Below are 20,359 nucleotides of genomic sequence, written 5' to 3' on the forward strand. Positions count from 1 at the left end.
GGTTACAGATGGCAGAGGAGAAGAGAGAGGAGGCCCCAGGGTCAGTTCAGCCTTTGTGATGTGTTCACAGGAGCTTCTGCCCAGGGGCCTGGACATCAAGCAGGAGGAGCTGGGGGACCTGGTGGACAAGGAGATGGCGGCCACTTCAGCTGCTATTGAAACCGCCACGGCCAGAATAGAGGTAGGAGGTTCCTGTAAGATCTCCTGAAACGATGCCTTTGCAGCTGCCCTTCTGCAACACTGCTCATTAGACATGTCACAGTCGTTGATTAAGGCCATGGCGACCCCCTAAGACAGAAACCAGAATTTTCCAGGCACAGTGGCTCATGCCTGTAACCCCAGCACCTTGGGAGGATCACTTGAGTCCAGGAGTTTGAGACCAGCCTGGACATCATAGCAAGACCCTATCTCTACAAAAAATAAAATAATTAGCTGGGCGTGGTGGTGCATGCTTATAGTCCCAGCTACTCCCGAGGCTGCAGGAGGATCACTTGAGCCCAGGAATTAGAGGCTACAGTGAGCCATGATTGCACCACTGCACCCTAGCCTGGGTGAAAGAGTGAGACCCTGTCTGTAAAAATGTTTTTAAATTGTAAAAAAAAAAAAAATCTGAACTCGCTAGTTTTTCTGAGTGATAGAAAATGAGAAGGTCCTCATGAGAGAAGGTGATCAGTTTCCTCAAGAATCAGATACTTTGGTATCAGAACATCCTGGGTTCTGGCCCGGCGTGGTGGCTCACGCCTGTATTCCCAGCACTTTGGGAGGCCAAGGTAGGCAGATCGTGAGGTCAGGAGTTTGCGACCAGCCTGGACAACATGGTGAAACCCGGTCTCTACTAAACATACAAAAATTAGCTGGGCATGGTGGCGCGTGCCTGTAATCCCAGCCACTCGGGAGGCTGAGGCAGGAGAATCGCTTGAACCCAGGAGGCGGAGGTTGCAGTAAGCCGAGATTGCACTGCTGCACTCCAGCCTCGGTGACAGAGTGAGACTCCGTCTCAAAAAAAAAAAAAAATACATGGATCATAGAGACAGCCTGCTGCAGCTGCAGTCTCCCTGAATAGATTAGAGTCTGGATTCTTTTTCTGACTCTCTCAAGGATGTGGGCAGGGACTTGGGGACTTCCAGATTCAGGTTTCCCAGCTACCACACGATGTTGGACTGAAAGTATAGTAGGACATTAGTGGATCCTTAATATTCAAGGCACATTTAGAAACCATGCTTCTTTTTAACAGGAGATGCTCAGCAAATCCCGAGCAGGAGACACAGGAGTCAAATTGGAGGTGAATGAAAGGTTGGTCTGAGCAGCACAGTGGGACCTAGGGGAGCAGGATCCATCTTCCTGGCATTGGGCTATACTTTGCATACTTATTAGGGAATTAGAGGAGAGCAGTAGCAGCCATGGGGAAGGGCTGAGTTGATGTAATCATTAATGACAGTATTAATGACGACAGCAATATTGCTGTTTCACTATAGAAGAAAAGAAACCCCGGGCTGGTGCAGTGGCTCGTGCCTGTAATCCCAGCACTTTGGGAGGCTGAGGAGGGAGGATCACCTGAGGTCAGGAGTTCGAGACCAGCCTGCCCAATGTGATGAAAAATCGTCTTTACTAAAAATACAAAAATTAGCCAGGCATGGTGGTGCATGCATGTAATCCCAGCTACTTGGGAGGCTGAGGCAGGAGAATCACTTGAACCCGGGAGATGGAGGTTGCAGTGAGCCAAGATCGTGCCTCTGCACTCTAGCCTGGGCGACAGAGCAAGACTCTATCTCAAAAAAGAAGAAGAAGCCCTAGGACTCACAACTTCACTATTCCTTGTGATGGAGACCCACAATTAGATCTCTCTCACTCCCCAGCCTCTCCTTCGGTGCCTCCCCATAGAATGTTCCAGCAATCTCAGCACCCTTCTTACCTCCCTTTCCCATTCCAAGCTTGCCTTTGACTAGGAGTGGGGAAGAGAAACGTCGTGCTCCTTGATCTTGGATCTTGGTCTCAGTGTATCCCTGACTTGTTTGTTCGTTTGTTTGGCAGGATCCTTGGTTGCTGTACCAACCTCATGCAAGCTATTCAGGTGCTCATCGTGGCCTCTAAGGACCTCCAGAGAGAGATTGTGGAGAGCGGCAGGGTGAGCGTGGGTGTGGGCCCTGGGCAGGAAGAGGAGGCATTGGTGACAGACTCCCGCTCCACCGGACTCTGTGATGCTGCCATCTTACTCTGTGTGTCCACCTGAGCACAGAGCTGCCACTCTTGTAGACATCAGCAGAGGTCCTGGGGAGAAGTCAGAGCTCCAGGACTTCCCCAGAGGGTGGCCAGGCGTGTGTCCCAACTCTAGCTCCCTTCACACAGGCAGACATTGTTGGAACTTGCTGTGGGAGCCCCGCTTACATCGCAAACCTGGGTACTCTGAGGGGGACATGAGGACCTTTGCAAACGAAGCAGATCCAGAATGCCAACTTGAGACTGACTTTTCACGGGGAGCTCGGCCTTGTCTGTTTCCAACAGCAGAGTCAACTTGCCCTTACAAATAGACTCTGCTGCCAGCCTCTTATCAACACACCACTTCGTGGTCTCATACCTTTGCTGGGATTATCATCATCTTGTTTTTTTCTCATTTCCCCATATGCCGCCGCAGCTTGGGAGTCGTAAGTCCAGGGAGGGGTTAATGAACCTGAGAACAGTGCCATAAAGCAAGCAGCCAGGCCTGCTTTGCTGGTGCCTTTTATCTTCCTGAGAGCTGATGTTTTCTGTTTCTAAAATAGAAAGATGGAATGGACAAGGATTATCTGCAGATTCTCAGACTATCAGACACTTCCAAAGCATAAAAACATTTTTCAAATCCAAGTAGAAATATATTTTTTTTAATGTAGTCTCCTTTTTTTGGCAAATCGCAGAGAGTGGCTAGACTCTTTTCAGATCATAACTTATTCATATGAGAATATTTATTCTTAAATATACAATACAGAAATGTCATGGTATCGTAGAAATGCTACAGGCCTTGGAGTCAGAAAAGCCCAAGATTTACTTCCATTTATTTCCTGCATGACCTTGGGAAAAGTCTTTTTGTTTGTTGTTTTGTTGTTTTGGGTTTTTTGTTTGTTTGTTTGTTTTTGAGACTGAGTCTCGCTCTGTCACCAGGCTAGAATGCAGTGGTGCAATCTCGGCTCAGTGCAACCTCTGCCTCCTGGGTTCAAGCGATTCTCCTGCCTCAGCCTCCCAAGTAGCTGGGACTACAGGCACATACCACGCCCAGCTAATTTTTGTATTTTTACTAGAGACGGAGTTTCACCATGTTAGACAGGATGGTCTCAATCTCTTGACCTCGTGATCTGCCCGCCTTGGCCTCGCAAAGTGCTGGGATTACAGGCGTGAACCACCGTGCCCAGCCAGGGTTTTGTTGTTTTGTTTTGTTTGAGACAGAATCTCGCTCTGTTGCTCAGGCTAGAGTGCAGTGACGTGATCTCTGCTCACTGCAACCTCCGCCTCCTAGGTTCAAGTGATTGTCCTGCCTCAGCCTCCTGAGTAGCTGGGATTACAGGCACCCACCACCACACCCAGCTAATTTTTGTATTTTTAATAGAGACAGGGTTTCACCATGTTGCCCAAGCTGGTCTTGAACTCCTTACCTCAAGTGATCCACCTGCCTCAGCCTCCCAAAATGCTGGGATTACAGGCGAGCGCCACTGCACCCAGCCAGAAAAGCCATTTTGGTCTCTGAATCTTCTTCTTTTTTGTAAAATGGGAATATTAATGCTTATGTCTCAGAGTTACTATGAGGATGATTTGGGGTAATATATGTATAAAAGCACCTGCCATATAGTACATGCTCAATAAAAGGTGGCTATTACTATTTTTTATTTCCCTAGGGTACAGCATCCCCTAAAGAGTTTTATGCCAAGAACTCTCGATGGACAGAAGGACTCATCTCAGCCTCCAAGGCTGTGGGCTGGGGGGCAACTGTCATGGTGTAAGTATCCATTGGTACCAAGGCTCCTCCCGTGACCCCCCTTCCATTGATCCACTCCAAACAATAGCTAAGGAGGGAAAAAAAAAATCTGTCCCTTAGAAATAAACTATTGATCAGGAAGTCAATAGGACCGAGTTTACAAGGGAGCCTGGCTCTCCCAGGGGACACAGGGCAGGCAGCCTCCCCTCCCTGTTTAGCCAAGGGCGATGGGGTGGTCGGGAGGTGGGATCGTGGAGGAGTTGCAGCTCGTTTGCCCGTAACCTGGTCCCTCTTGTCGTTTTCCATCAGGGATGCAGCTGATCTGGTGGTACAAGGCAGAGGGAAATTTGAGGAGCTAATGGTGTGTTCTCATGAAATTGCTGCTAGCACGGCCCAGCTTGTGGCTGCATCCAAGGTAGGACCTGTGCTGGACCTCCTAGGGCCCTGGAAGGCCTGGTTAGAGAGTACTAGGCTAGGTTAAACAGTACTTGGCTGTGTTAGGCAGTACTTGGCTGAGTTAGAGAGTACTTGGCTAGGTTAGATGGCACTTAGCTAGGTTAGACAGTACTTGGCTAGGTTAAAGGGTACTAAGGGGTTAGAGAGTACTTGGCTAGGTTAGATGGTACTTGGCTAGGTTAGAGAGTACTTGTCTAGGTTAGATAGTACTTGGTTAGGTTAGATGGTACTTGGCTAGGTTAGAGACTACTTAGGAGTTAGAGAGTACTTGGCTAGGTTAGATAGTACTTGGATGATGGGATGGAACTGGCCCTGAGAACAGATGATTTATCCAGGGCTCAGGTGGATTCAATTCCAAATAAAAATTCACCTGTTAAGGGTCCCATACCATCCTCTTACAGAGGCTTTTTTTTTTTTTTTGAGACAGAGCCTTGCTCTGTCACCCAGGCTGGAGTGCAGTGGCGTGATCTCAGCTCACTGCAACCTCTGCCTCCCAGGTTCAAGTGATTCTCCTGCCTCAGCCTCCCGAGTAGCTGGGACTACAGACACTTGCCACCACGCCTGGCTAATTTTTTGTATTTTTAGTGGAGATGGGGTTTCACCGTGTTAGCCAGGATAGCCTCGATCTCCTGACCTCGTGATCCACCCGCCTCGGCCTCCCAAAGTGCTGGAATTACAGGTGTGAGCCACCACACTTGGCCTTAGAGGCCTTTCATGTGACAACAAGGAACGTCTGTACCCAGTCTGTACCCAGTGCACCACACATGTCCCTCGTGGCTTTCCTCACATCTGTTACAAGTGGTCTTAGAGAGTCCTAGCAATGCCAACTTCCGATTAGCAGTCCTGGCATTCAAGAAACACTCGAATAAGGAATAGGTTGGCATCATAAACAGGTTACCTGGCTTGGCTCTGAGATTCTACAACCCCTCTTTATTAGTGTTCAAATTTGAATCAGGCCATGCATGATGGCTCACTCCTGTAATCCGAGCACTTTTAGGAGGCCTGAGGTCGGGAGTTCAAGATCAGCCTGGCCAACATGGTGAAATCCAGTTTCTACTAAAAATATAAAAAATTAGCCGGGTGTGGTGGCGGGCACTTGTAATCCCAGCTGCTTGGGGGGCTGAGGCAGGAGAATTGCTTGAACCTGGGAGGTGGAGGTTGCAGTGAGCCAAGATCATGCCATTGCACTCCAGCCTGAGCAACAAGAGCAAACTGTCTAAAAAAAAATTATTTTTTGAATCAATATCATCAATGCCCCCAACTAATTCTCATGTAAAGCTGGTGCCCCAAATCCTTTTAAGAGTTTCACAGTATCCCAGAGTGTTCTTTATTTGTCCTTATTTCTTGTCATCCCAAATTGGTTTCCACAACTGGGCACATTGTCCAAATAAGTGATAATGCTTAGAGTTTGGGAGCCACCAAGCAAAGAAGCCAGGAATAACTTTTTATATGATAGATATGTCAGGAGCTGACTATAGTCAGCAGATTTTGAGAAGCTGATTGGTGATTGCTGTTTGGCCCACATATCTTTGCTAAGAACCATCAGAGCAATTATCTGATTCAGTCCTCGTTGCTCTAGGTGTTGTGTGAACCTAAATCTGCTTTGTCCTGGTAGGTGAAAGCTGATAAGGACAGCCCCAACCTAGCCCAGCTGCAGCAGGCCTCTCGGGGAGTGAACCAGGCCACTGCCGGCATTGTGGCCTCAACCATTTCCGGCAAATCACAGATCGAAGAGACAGGTAGCCTTTCCAAAGGGACCCTTTTCTTATCCACCCTGTTGAGCTCTTCTCTGCATCCTTTCCTGTGATCCCAACCAAATCCCACAGGACTGTGTCTAAATTCTTTCATATTTTTCATCTTTTTATTTTATTTTTTCTTTATTTCTGTTTTTGAGACAGGGTCTCACTCTGTCACCCAGGCTGGAGTGCAGTGGTATGATCTCTGCTCACTGCAACCTCCACCTGCCTGGTTCACACGATTCTCCTGCCTCAGCCTCCCGAGTAGCTAGGATTACAGGCGCCCACCACCACACCCAGCTAATTTTTGTATTTTTAGTAGAGACGGGGTTTCACCATGTTAGCCAAGCTGGTCTCGAACTCCTCACCTCAGGTGATCTGCCCACCTTGGCCTCCCAAAGTTTGCTGGGATTATAGGTGTGAGCCACCGCGCCCTGCCATTTTTTTTTTTCTTTTTTTAGACGGAGTCTTGCTCTTGTCGCCCAGGCTGGAGTGCAATGGCGCAATCTTGGCTCACTGCAACCTCCGCCTCCGGGGTTCAAGTGATTCTCCTGCCTCAGCCTCCCAAGTAGCTGGAATTACAGGCACCCACCACTGCACCCGGCTAATTTTTGTATTTTTAGTAAAGACGGGGTTTCACCATGTTGGCCAGGCTGGTCTCAAACTCCTGACCTCGTGATCCACCCACCTCAGCCTCCCAAAGAGCTAGGATTACAGGAGTGAGCCAGCGTTGTCCGGCCCCCTCAGTTACTTTCATGCAGTGTTGACCAATGGCAAGCCAGGCGTTTCCACAGAGCGTTGGCATTGGCTGCCTCTCAGGTGCCAGTCAGCCAGGTTAGAATTTGATAAGACCTTCTTGTTTCCGTCCTTGCAGACAACATGGACTTCTCAAGCATGACGCTGACACAGATCAAACGCCAAGAGATGGATTCCCAGGTGAGAGCTCCATCTGTAAGTCTAGATAGCCTCCATTGCCTAGACATGGACTCTGAGTATTATTCCCATGGAGAAAAGCCAGAGGGAGATGAACACAGGTGCACCTACTAACCCAAGACTGAATGTAAATCTTGCTGGAAGAAACAGTGGAGGTAGAGAAGGTGATTAGTGAAGATCAGAATCCTTGTTTTTTTTTTTGTTTGTCTTGTTTTGTTTTTTTCTTTTTTGAGACGGAGTCTCGTCCTGTCACCCAGGCTGGCGTGCAGTGGCATGATCTCAGCTAACCGCACTCTCCACCTCCCAGGTTCAAGCAATTCTTCTACTTCAACCTCCCAAGTAGCTGGGATTACAGACGTGCGTCACCACACCCAGCTAATTTTTTTTTTTTTTTTTTTGAGACAGAGTCTCACTCTGTCGCCCAGGCTGGAGTGCAGTGGTGTGATCTCGGCTCACTGCAAGCTCCTTCTCCCAGGTTCACGCCATTCTCCTGCCTCAGCCTCTCCGAGTAGCTGGGACTACAGGCGCCCACCACCAAGCCTGGCTAATTTTTTGTATTTTTAGTAGAGACAGGGTTTCACTGTGTTAGCCAGGATGGTCTCGATCTCCTGACCTTGTGATCTGCCTGCCTCGGCCTCCCAAAGTGCTAGGATTACAAGTGTGAGCCACTGCACCTGGCCTTAATTTTTTATTTGTAAAAGAGATAAGGTTTCACCATGCTGGCCAGGCTGGTCTCAAACTCCTGACCTTGTGATCTGCCCACCTGGGCCTTCCAAAGTGCTGGGATTACAGGCGTGAGCTACCGGCCCTTTTTTTTTTTTTTAAATAAGATAGAGACGGGGTCTCACTATGTTGCCCAGGCTGGTCTCAACTCCTGGCCTCACACAACCCTACTGCCTCAGCCTCCCAAAGGGCTGGGATTACAGGCGTGAGCCGCCACGCCCAGCCAAGATCAAACTCTTAACTCTTGCCTACTAGTCTTGGACTAATGTTCCTCTAAATGTTATCCAGGATCTCTTAGTATCCACAAACTTAATAGTCTTACTATAAACACTGTTTTAGACTTCTGGTATGAATTATTTGCATATGACTTTTAGTTTTAAAAGAGAAAATCCTTTTAACTCATCAAAGGCAATGCCATTATTTCTCTCTGTTGTTCTATAAAGTCATACCATGTAAAATATGTATCAGCGAGATCCTTTAAAAAAAATTGACATAGTTTTTCTAGAATAACTGGTCATCAGTCTTGGGGTGAATTTCAAATTGGAATTGTTAAGGTACTCCAAGATGTGTCACTCAGCATTTTTTTTTCTTTTTTTGAGTCACGGCCTTGCTCTGTTCCCCAGGATGGAGTGCAGTGGTGTGATCACAGCTCACTGCAGCCTCAAACTCCTGGGCTCAGGCAGATCCTCCCACCCCAGCCTCTTGAGTAGCTGGGACTACAGGTGCACATCACCATGCCCAGCTAATTTTTCCTTCTTTTTTTTTTTTTTTTTGAGACCGAGTCTTGCTCTGTTGCCTAGGCTGGAGTGAGTACAGGGGCACGATCTTGGTTCACTGCAACCTCCGCCTTCCAGGTTCAAGCGATTCTCCCGCCTCAGCCTCTGAAGTAGCGATTCTCCCGCCTCAGCCTCTGAAGTAGCTGGGATTACAGACACGCACCATCATGCCTGGCTAATTTTTGTATTTTTAGTAGAGACGGGGTTTCACCATGTTGGCCAGGCTAGTCTCAAACTCCTGACCTCGGGCGATCCACCCAGAGCCTTTGCTCTGGCTGTTTCTTCTGCCTGGAATATTCTTCTCCAGGTTTCCAGACAGCTGAGCTCTTAAGGCCATGTAAGCTGAAAAATGACTTTCTGAGAATAGACTTGGCTGACTATTTGTAGGCTTTATCCTATCTCCCTGTGTCATTTCTTTACAATCTGATCTTTCTTCTTCATTTGTTTGTCTCTTCCCTCTACAAGGTAAGCAGGGACTTTGTCTGTTTACCACTGTGTCTGCAGCACCTATAACAGTCTGGGGTACATGATCAGTGCTCAGCAAATATTCCTTTTTTTTTTTTTTTCACTCTTGTTGCCCAGGCTGGAGTGCAATGGCATGATCGCAGCTCCATTGCAACCTCTGCCTCCTGGTTGCAAGCAATCCTCCTGCCTCAGCTTCCCAAGTAGCTGGGATTACAGGCATGCATGACCACACCTGGCTAATTTGTATATTTTTAGTAGAGACGGGGTTTCATCATGTTGGTCAGGCTAGTCTCAAACTCCTGACCCCAGATGATCCACCCACGTTGGCCTCCCAAAGTGCTGGGATTACAGGCATAAGCCACCATGCCCGGCCAGCAAATATTCCTTGAATTAAGAAATAAAATAAATTACATTAATGAGAAGTAGAGCTAGACAAGATCACCCTTTCCTTTATAGTAAGATTTTCCAGGCTTTTTCCTGTAGCAGTAATAAGCCTAAGTTGCGCAAATACCTGAAAGATATCAGAACCATCATATTTGCTTCCTACCTGGGTTTCTAGGGAACTGGGATTGAAGAAGGGTTACAACTAGATTGGTACTTACCATACAGTTAGGCTAAACATTAGAGTTGTTTTTAGATAGTGATTTATCAGAGGAACAGAAGATAAGCCCACCTACCATTTAGGCATTTGTAAAGCATCATTCACTTCCAGTAGAGGATCACAGTGAGTAAAGCATAAGAGCTACTGGGATAGATAAATGAATGGGAGAATGGAAAAATTAGAGTAAAGAAGAGAATTGAAATCGAGGGCTGGATAAAGTATGGAAACAGGGTGAATAATATGGAAGAAAAGGAATTCACAATGCAGCAGAAAGGGAGTAATCAAAATAAGATAGATGTAGGCTGGGCATGGTGTTTCATGCCTGTAATCTCAGCACTTTGGGAGGCCAAGACAGGAGGATCTCTTGAGGCCAGGAGTTCACTACCAGCCTGGGCAGCAGAACAAGACCCCATCTCTATAAAAAAAATAAATAAAAATTAAATCTCTGAGAGCTGATCAAGAGAAAATCCCACTTACTTTCCCTTACAGGTTAGGGTGCTAGAGCTAGAAAATGAATTGCAGAAGGAGCGTCAAAAACTGGGAGAGCTTCGGAAAAAGCACTACGAGCTTGCTGGTGTTGCTGAGGGCTGGGAAGAAGGTAAGCTGACTCCAAGGACGGGCACTAACCTGCAGCAGGGAGGGGAAGCTGTGTGGCCAGGGCCTTCCCCTAGAATGGAACAGAACAGGGAACCCACCAGGTCGGTGGCTTCTTCCTTCTCTTCTCTCCTCATGGAACCTGTTTTCTCTTCCATTGTAAATAACCTTTAAGCCTAACTTTGGGTGAAATTATGGTGAATTGGAAGCTTTTGTTGTCACCTTTTAAGACCTAAACATTGATCATAACTCACTCACTGCCATTCCCTCCCAAGCCCAGCTAGCCTTGCCAACTCCCTGGGAATTTAGTTTCTGGTCAGCAGAGAGTTGAAAAATGAATAAATAGTGGTCAGTCGAGATCTGGCAGACAGGGACAAGTGAATTACAAGGTTCTGACTATCTAGAGCCAGTGAAGGGCAGCAATTGCCAAAAGATAGAAGGGATCAGGTGCTAGGCCGGGTGCGGTGGCTCACGCCTATAATCCCAGCACTTTGGGAGGCCGAGGCGGGCGGATCACGAGGTCAGGAGATCGAGACCATCCTGGCTAACATGGTGAAACCCCGTCTCTACTAAAAATACAAAAAATTAGCCCGGCGTGGTGGTGGGCGCCTGTAGTCCCAGCTACTCGGGATGCTGAGGCAGGAGAATGGCGTGAACCCGGGAGGCGGAGCTTGCAGAGAGCCGAGATCACACCACTGCACTCCAGCCTGGGTGACAGAGCGAGACTCCGTCTCAAAAAAAAAAAAAAAAAAAGAAGGGATCAGGTGCTGAGAAATGGAGTGGCATGGAGTCACATTCAGCCTGCCAGCCCAGAGACTTGCCATCCATCACCTCGAGTCTATATGTTGTTGTCTGCATGTCGAAAGCAGTCAACTTGATCACAGCCAAGATTGTTCACTCTTACTGGGCTTGACTGACTCTGGGCACCAACCATAGACAGATCTTAGTCATTCCTAGACACAAAACTTGGGGACTAGGTGATTACACCATGGTTATAATTATAATGTATTTTTCACCCCCATGGTGGCAGGTTTTGTTGGTTAAGTGAATGCATGCATGCATGAGTGCTCTGCAACATAAATTATCATTGTCTTTTAGGAACAGAGGCATCTCCACCTACACTGCAAGAAGCGGTAACCGAAAAAGAATAGAGCCAAACCAACACCCCATATGTCAGTGTAAATCCTTGTTACCTATCTCGTGTGTGTTATTTCCCCAGCCACAGGCCAAATCCTTGGAGTCCCAGGGGCAGCCACACCACTGCCATTACCCAATGCCGAGGACATGCATGACACTTCCAAAGACTCCCTCCATAGCGACACCCTTTCTGTTTGGACCCATGGTCATCTCTGTTCTTTCCCCACCTCCCTAGTTAGCATCCAGGCTGGCCAGTGCTGCCCATGAGCAAGCCTAGGTACAAAGAGGGGTGGTGGGGGGCAGGGCCACTCAACAGAGAGGACCAACATCCAGTCCTGCTGACTATTTGACCCCCACAACAATGGGTATCCTTAATAGAGGAGCTGCTTGTTGTTTGTTGACAGCTTGGAGAGGGAAGATCTTATGCCTTTTCTTTTCTGTTTTCTTCTCAGTCTTTTCAGTTTCATCATTTGCACAAACTTGTGAGCATCAGAGGGCTGATGGATTCCAAACCAGGACACTACCCTGAAATCTGCACAGTCAGAAGGACGGCAGGAGTGTCCTGGCTGTGAATGCCAAGGCCATTCTCCCCCTCTTTGGGCAGTACCATGGATTTCCACTGCTTCTTATGGTGGTTGGTCGGGTTTTTTGGTTGTTTTTTTTTTTTTTTTTTTAAGTTTCACTCACATAGCCAACTCTCCCAAAGGGCACACCCCTGGGGCTGAGTCTCCAGGGCCCCCCCACTGTGGCAGCTCCAGCGAAGGTGCTGCCCAGGCCTCTCGGTGCTCCACCTCCGCCTCCACACTGAGCAAGTGCTGGCCCACCCAGTCCATGCTCCAGGGTCAGGCGGAGCTGCTGAGTGACAACTTTCCTCAAAAAGCAGAAGGAGAGTGAGTGCCTTTCCCTCCTAAAGCTGAATCCCGGCGGAAAGCCTCTGTCCGCCTTCACAAGGGAGAAGACAACAGAAAGAGGGACAAGAGGGTTCACACAGCCCAGTTCCCGTGACCAGACTCAAAAACTTGATCACATGCTTAAATGGAGCTGGTGAGATCAACAACACTACTTCCTGCTAGAATGAACTGTCCGTGAATGGTCTGTGTCAAGTGGGCCATCTCCCTTGGCCCAGAGAGGGAGTGTGGGAGTGATTCCCAACTCCTTTCTGCAGACGTCTGCCTTGGCATCCTCTTGAATAGGAAGATCGTTCCACCTTCTACGCAATTGACAAACCCGGAAGATCAGACGCAATTTCTCCCATCAGGAAAGAACCCTATACTTGGTTTGCTACCCTTAGTATTTATTACTAACCTCCCTTAAGCAGCAACAGCCTACAAAGAGATGCTTGGAGCAATCAGGACTTCAGGTGTGACTCTAGCAAGGCTCATCTTTCTGCCCGGCTACATCAGCCTTCAAGAATCAGAAGCAAGGCCAAGGTGCTGGACTGTTACTGACTTGGATCCCAAAGCAAGGAGATCCATTTGGAGCTCTTGGGTCAGAGAAAATGAGAAAGGACAGAGCCAGCGGCTCCAACTCCTTTTAGCCACATGCCCCAGGCTCTCGCTGCCCTGTGGACAGGATGAGGACAGAGGGCACATGAACAGCTTGCCAGGGATGGGCAGCCCAACAGCACTTTTCCTTTTCTAGATGGACCCCAGCATTTAAGTGACCTTCTGATCTTGGAAAAACAGCGTCTTCCTTCTTTATCTATAGCAACTCATTGGTGGTAGCCATCAAGCACTTCCCAGGATCTGCTCCAACAGAATATTGCTAGGTTTTGCTACATGACGGGTTGTGAGACTTCTGTTTGATCACTGTGAACCAACCCCCATCTCCCTAGCCCACCCCCGTCCCCAACTCCCTCTCTGTGCATTTTCTAAGTGGGACATTCAAAAAACTCTCTCCCAGGACCTCGGATGACCATACTCAGACGTGTGACCTCCATACTGGGCTAAGGAAGTATCAGCACTAGAAATTGGGCAGTCTTATGTTGAATGCTGCTTTCTGCTTAGTATTTTTTTAATTCAAGGCTCAGAAGGAATGGTGCGTGGCTTCCCTGTCCCAGTTGTGGCAACTAAACCAATCAGTGTGTTCTTGATGCGGGTCAACATTTCAAAAAGTGGCTAGTCCTCACTTCTAGATCTCAGCCATTCCAACTCATATGTTCCCAATTACCAATGGGGTGGCCGGGCACAGTGGCTCATGCCTGTAATCCCAGCACTTTGAGAGGCTGAGGCTGGTGGATCACCTGAGGTCAGGAGTTCGAGACCAGCCTAGCCAACATGGTGAAACCCCATCTCTACTAAAAATACCAAAAATTAGCCGAGCGTAGTGATGGGTGCCTGTAATCCCAGCTACTCAGGAGGCTGAGACAAGAGAATCTCCTGAACCCCGGAGGCAGAGGTTGCAGTGAGCTGAGATCATGCCATTGTACTCCAGCCTGGGCAACAAGAGCCAAACTCCATCTCAAAAAAAAAAACAAAAACAAAAAAAAATTACAAATGGGGCAAAAAGTCTAGTGTAATGGATCAAATTAAGATTCTCTGCCCAGCCGGGCACAGCGGCTCACGCCTGTAATCCCAGAACTTTGGGAGGACGAGGTAGGATGATTGCTTGAGCTCAGGAGTTTGAAACCAGACTCAGACGTGTGACCTCCATACTGGGTCATAGCGAGACCTCATCTCTACTAAAATTCAAAAACAAAATTAGCCGGGCATGATGGTGCATGCCTGTAGTCTCAGCTAGTTGGGGGGCTGAGGTGGGAGAATTGCTTGAGCTTGGGAAGTCGAGGCTGCAGTCAGGCCTGATTGTGCCATTGCACTCCAGCCTGGGAGACAGAGTGAGACCCTGTCTCATAAAAAAAAAAAAAAAAAAAAAAAAAAAAAAAAAAAAAGATTCTCTGTCAGAGCCCAGCCCAGGAGTTTGAGGCTGCAATGAGCCATGATTGCCCACTGCACTCCAGCCTGAGTGACAGAGCGCGACTCCATCTCTTTAAAAACAAACAAAAAATTATCTGAATGATGCTGTCTCTAAAAAGAAGCCACAGAAATGTTTAAAACTTTCATCAACTTAGCCTGCGTCATAACGGTTAAGAAAGCACTTAAACAGAAGCAGAGGCTAATTCAGTGTCTCATGAGGAAGTAGCTGTCAGATGTCACATAATTACTTTTGTAATAGCTCAGATTAGAACGGCTACCCCATTCTCTAGACATAATCAAATTGTCCTATTGTGACTCTTCTAAAAATGAAGATGAAGAGGTATTTAATGACACACCTTGGATTAAAACGGGAATCACATCTTAAAGCTAAAAATGAACCTGCCAGCCTTTTAAATGAGTCACTGAGCATCACTAGTGACAAGTCTCGGGTGAGTGTAAATGGGTCATGACAAGATGGGACAGAAACAAAATCATGGCTTAGGATCGACAAGAAGTTGAAACACAGCTGCATCTGTTACTTAAGTTTGTAAGACAGTGCCCTGAGACCTCTAGAGAAAAGATGTTTGTTTACATAAGAGAAAGAGGCCGGATGTGATGCCTCATGTGTTTAATCCAAGCACTTTGGGAGGCAGGGGCGGGTGGATCACCTGAGGTCAGGAGTTCAAGACTAGCCTGGCCAACATGGTGAAACCCTGTCTCTACTAAAAATACAAAAATTAGCCGGGCATGGTGGCAGGCGCCTATAATCCCAGCTACCGGGGAGGCTGAGGCAGGAGAATCACTTGAACCCGGGGGATGGAGGTTGCAGTGAGCCAAGATCACACCACCGCACTCCAGCCTGGGTGACAGAGTGAGACTCCATCTCAAAAAAAAAAAAAAAAAGAGAGAGAAAGAAATAGAAAAGAAGAGCCACCTTGGCAGGGTTATTTTATATCTGAGCAAGGAGTTTAAATGAGACTAGTTTAGATTGTCTGCTGATGCGGCCGTCCATAGCAGTACCCCTAAAATCCCACCAGAATACGGGTCCCTCTAACCCAGTGGCTGGAAGAACCACTGTCTAGAGCAACTTTTCTTGGAACTGTCCCAGCTACCAAGTCAGACACCAAGGTTTATGCCACCAGGTAACACGGGGATCACAGGTACATGTCGCTCCGGTCAGATTAGTTGGCTTTGGCCCCTCGACCCTGTGCAGGAGCTAGTTCTCAGCTTGCAGCTGGAAGTTCCCTCTTGGCTCCTTAGTCTAGAGGGGTCTCCTGGCTCCACTTGACCCTGGTCTTTAATAACCAGTCAGCATTTTGCTACCTTCTACCACCTTTCCAAATCTCTGGAAATCCTGCCAGGGAAAGCCTCCAGTTCCAACATTGGCTTTCCAAGCAAACAGGCTTTGCCCTCTCTCTGCCATCCTTGTCCTCCAGAGACTGCATCACCTGTAGCATAGAAAACCACCACCACGGACCTGCCAGCCATCAGTGCAGCAAGTCAGCCAGCTGTTTGCTGCCAAGTTCCTTCCTCTCCCAGGTCCAGACCAAATACAAGATCAGCACCACACCGTGGTGTTGTCAGGAGCCAAAGCAACAGGAAACAATTCAATGCTGTTGGGTTCGATTCTGAGAGTAGATTTTTCCAGACATGTCTTTCAGGTGACCCTCAACTACCTCAGGTTTGAAGGCCCTAAATGAAACTGATTACCACTCATAGGGACAAACCGAGGGGGTTCGGTTACATCTTGGTGATAATGCAATTGTCTCAAACTTATAACAAACTCTTTCACATTTCAGTTTGCAGGGATGGGGTTGGGTTTGTTTTTCTTTTCTTCTGTTTTTAACCTTTCCCCCAGGTTTCCATTAGGGTAGTTCCTTGAAATGAATTTCATTTTTCACTGAGTGCCTACCTTCCCAGGGCAGGTGGCCACTGGCTTCTGTTTCCCTCCAACAATACTTTTATTATGGCATTAAGACCTTTCTTTGTATAATACATTGCATCTGTGTTTTCAATTTTTCAAATAAATATTTCCGCCTGGCAATGGAGCGTGGTGGTGACCGACCGGCCAGCGTGGCTCTGAGGTATAGGCTCCAGTGAGAAGCCTGCATTTGTATCCTGGGGTTCATGGAATCCACTTAGCCCCACACCTCTGGGAATATATCTTAGAAATATTAGTTTGAGCCGGGTGTGGTGGCTCACACCTGTAATCCCAGCTCTTAGGGAGGCAGAGGCAGGAGGATAGCTTGAGCCCAGGAATTAAGAGACCTGCCTGGACAATATAGTGAGAAGTTGTTCTCCACAAAAAAGAAGAAAAAAAAAAGAAATATTAGTTTGATACTGGGCATGGTGGCTCATGCCTGTAATCCCAGCACTTTGGGAGGCTGCGGTGGGAGGATCACTTGAGTGCAGAAGTTTGAGAGCAGCCTGGACAACATAGCAAGACCCCATCTACAACAAAATTAACTGGGAATGGTAGCATATGCCTGTAGTCCCAACTACTTGGGAGGCTGAGTCAGGAGGCTCACTTCAGCCCAGGAGGTTGAGGCTGCAGTCATCACACCATTATACTCCACACTGGGCAACAGAGCAAGACCCCCTCTCTTGTAAAAAAAAAAAAAAGACATACTTGTTTGCACTTCTTAAACATGTTCCATCCTCCCTGTACACTATCCTGTCCATGGGAATGATCAAATAGAAAGTCCCGAAGTGGGCCAAGCACGGTGGCTCACAACTGTAATCCCAGCACTTTGGGAAGCCGAGGCAGGCGGACCACCTGAAGTTGGGAGTTCAAGACCAGCCTGACCAACATGGAGAAACTCCATCTCTACTAAAAATACAAAATTAGCCAGGTGTGGTGGCACATGTCTGTAGTCCCAGCTACTCGGGAGGCTGAGGCAGGAGAATCACTTGAACCCAGGAGGCAGAGGTTGTGGTGAGCCGAGATCGTGCCATTGCATTCCAGCCTGGGCAACAAGAGCAAAACTCCATCTCAAAAAAAAAAGAGAAAGTCCCAAAGTGGTTAACACTGTCATTTAGGCTGGGCATGGTGATTCATACCTGTAATCCCAGCACTTTGGGAGGCCAAGGCAGGAGGATTACTTGAGGCAAGGCATTTGAGACCAGCCTGGGCAACATGGCAAAACCCTGTCTCTATAAAAAATACAAAAAAAAAAAAAAAAAGCTGGGCATGGTGGTGTGCACCTGTACCCCCAGCTTCTAGAGAGGGTGAGATGGGAGAATCACGTGAGCACCTGGAGAGGTCGAGGCTGCAGTAAGCCATGATTGCGCTACTGCACTCCAACCTGGATGACAGAGACCCTGTCTAAAAATATATAATAATTTTAAAAAAACCACCTGTCATATAGATCAGGTCTCATAAAATCTGGAGGTTCAGGCTGTGGCTCCTCCCTGTGCACCCTTGCGATGCAAATTAACCTGTTACCTTAAAATGAGATGTGACCAATTCTGCTCAGAGACAGAAGCTACTGGTCATAAAGGGATTCAGAGCAAGCCAGTCACAGCTACCAGAGGATTTACAGAGGGAGCTAACAGAGCCGGGCTGGGCTGCAGAGCAACCTTTCCACAGCACGATTGGCTGCAACCTAATACTGCCAGTGTGTTAAGCCAGGGGACCTACAGGGGAGACACAGATTGGGAAAGGCTGGGCTTGGTAAGCAGGAGAATTGGCCCAGATGACTCATCACATAAGCAGAGAATGAGGCAGGTAATCAGAAGCTAGCATCTCTAAGGAGATCAAAGAACCAGTGGGATCACCTTGCTCAGTGGGAAGGTGATCTGGGTAAATACCAAAGACGGGGACACTTGCCTGCAGCTGGGCTTTTCTGCTCCCAGTGACAGAATGCCAAGGTGAGCCTGCTCCATTTAAAGCATAGGCCGGGCGCAGTGACTCATGCCTGTAATCCCAGCACTTCAGGAGGCCCAAGCAGGTGGATCACTTGAGTCCAAGAATTCAAGACCAGCCTGGGCAACATGAAGAAACCCTATCTCTACAAAAAATACAAAAAATTAGCTGGGTGTGGTGGCACATGCCTGTAGTCCCAGCTACTTGGGAGACTGAGGCAGGAGGATTGCTTGAGCCCAGGAGGCAGAGATTGCAGTGAGCTATGATGGCGCCACTGCACACTCCAGCCTGGGCGACAGAGCCAGATATTGTCACAAAAAAAAAAAAAAAAAACCATCTTGAACTGTCCTTTAAACGTTCTACTAGGCTGGGCACAGTGGCTCATGCCTGTAATCCCAGCACTTTGGGAGGCCAAGGCGGAGGATCACTTGAGGTCAGGAGTTCGAGACCAGCCTGGCCAACATGTGAAACCCCATCTCTACTAAAAACACAAAAATTAGCTGGGTGTGGCGGCATGCACCTGTAATCCCAGCTACTCGGGAGGCTGAGGCCCGAAAATCGCTTGAACCTGGGAGGCAGAGGTTGCAGCGAGCCAAGATCACGCCACTGCACTCCAACCTGGGTAACAGAGCAAGCCTCCCTCTCAAAAAAAATAAAAAATAAAAGGTCTATTCAATTGTGCAGACGATGGAAAGCGGTTGATTGGCTTTAGGCAAAGGGGTGACATGACGAGATTTGCATTCTGAAAAGACCATTCTGGTTGCAGCATGGAGGACAGAGTGGAGTGCAGCGTGGAGCCGGTGTAGATCAGGGAAACCAATAATGAAGCTATTGTCATAGTCCAGGCAAAGGATGATGGCACGTGAGACAGGGTAGTGGCAGGATAGACAGGAGAAATGGCAGGCCAGAGAGACACATGGCAGGTAAAATGGACATGGACAGACAGGCTTTGGGTTACATAGAAGGGGGCTAGGGGGCCAGGCACAGTGGCCCACACCTGTAATCCCAGCACTTTGGGAGGTCGAGGCGGGCGGATCACGAGGTCAGGAGATCAAGACCATCCTGGCTAACATGATGAAACCCCGTCTCTACTAAAAAAATACAAAAAATTAGCCCGGCATGATGGCGGGTGCCTGTAGTCCCAGCTACGCGGGAGGCTGAAGCAGGAGGATGGCATGAATCTGGGAGGTGGAGCTTGCTGTGCGCTGAGATCGCGCCACTGCACTCCAGCCTGGGCCACAGAGCGAGACTCTGTCTCAAAAAAAATTAAATAAATACATAAATAAATAAAAAAGAAGGGGGCTAGGGAAGGAGCTTTTAGGGAGGGGTCCTGGGTTTCTGGATTGTGAAATTAGTGCTGTCATCTGCCTAGAAGAAGGCCAGGCTCAGCATAGATATTATGATATTATGTTAGATATTATGTTTTGAGCTGAATTGCCTTTTTTTTTTCTTTTTTGAGACAGAGTCTTGCTCTGTCGCCCAGGCTGGAGTACAGTGGCACAATCTCAGCTCACTGCAACCTCCGCCTCCAGGGTTCAAGCAATTCTCCTGCCTCAGCCTCCCAAGGAGCTGGGATTACAAGTGCCCGCCACCACACCCAGCTAACTTTTTGTATTTTTAGTAGAGACCAGGTTTCACCATGTTGGCCAAGCTGGTTTTGAATTCCTGACCTCAAGTGATCCTCCCACCTCGGCCTCCCAAAGTGCTGGGATTACAGGTGTGAGCCACCACATCCAGCCTGAATTGCCTTTTTTTTTTTTTTTTTTTAAAGGCTGGGACAGGAGATTTTGCGCTGTCATACAGGCCAGAGTGCAGTGGCCCAGTCATAACTCACTGCAGCCTCCAGATCCTGGCCTCAAGCAATCATCCTGTCTCCACCTCCCAAAGTGCTGGAATTCTAGGTGTGAGCCACCACACCCGGCCTCAGCTGAGTTGCCTTTGAAACATTCCCATGAAGATGCAGAGTTTAACTCAGAGAAGTCAGAGGTCATGGGAATTGAATTGTACCTAAAGCCATAAGAGAAGGAAAGAGTACAAGAAAAGAAAAGGGTCCATAATGGAGCCTTGAGGATTTTCTGTATTTAAAATAACCGAGGCCAGGCACGGTGGCTCACGCCTATAACCCCAGCACTTTGGAAGGCTGAGGCAGGCAGATCACCTGAGGTCAGGAGTTCAAGACCAGCCTGACCAACATGGAGAAACACCCCCCTCCACCAAA

General features: G+C 48.0%; 1 protein-coding gene across 5 annotated transcripts in view; it reads left to right on the plus strand.

Annotated features, from left to right (window-relative positions):
• Positions 1-16,320, plus strand: part of HIP1 (huntingtin interacting protein 1) — a 208,830-nt gene extending 192,510 nt beyond the window's left edge. For 3 of the 5 annotated variants that reach the window (XM_054496578.2, XM_063668207.1, XM_063668205.1), the window contains 9 exons: positions 71-181; positions 1,235-1,293; positions 2,032-2,125; positions 3,864-3,964; positions 4,253-4,358; positions 6,015-6,138; positions 7,010-7,071; positions 10,123-10,231; positions 11,326-16,320. In XM_054496578.2, the coding sequence (XP_054352553.1) occupies positions 71-181; positions 1,235-1,293; positions 2,032-2,125; positions 3,864-3,964; positions 4,253-4,358; positions 6,015-6,138; positions 7,010-7,071; positions 10,123-10,231; positions 11,326-11,378 (819 nt within the window). In that variant the 3' untranslated portion in view covers positions 11,379-16,320. The remainder of the gene's footprint in view (positions 1-70; positions 182-1,234; positions 1,294-2,031; positions 2,126-3,863; positions 3,965-4,252; positions 4,359-6,014; positions 6,139-7,009; positions 7,072-10,122; positions 10,232-11,325) is intronic. The other 2 variants (XM_054496579.2, XM_063668206.1) reach the window with 1 other exon arrangement.
• Positions 16,321-20,359: the final 4,039 nt, after the last annotated feature.

The sequence above is a fragment of the Pongo pygmaeus genome, chromosome 6 (genome assembly GCF_028885625.2).
Source record: "Pongo pygmaeus isolate AG05252 chromosome 6, NHGRI_mPonPyg2-v2.0_pri, whole genome shotgun sequence".
NCBI classification, from domain to species: domain Eukaryota; kingdom Metazoa; phylum Chordata; class Mammalia; order Primates; family Hominidae; genus Pongo; species Pongo pygmaeus.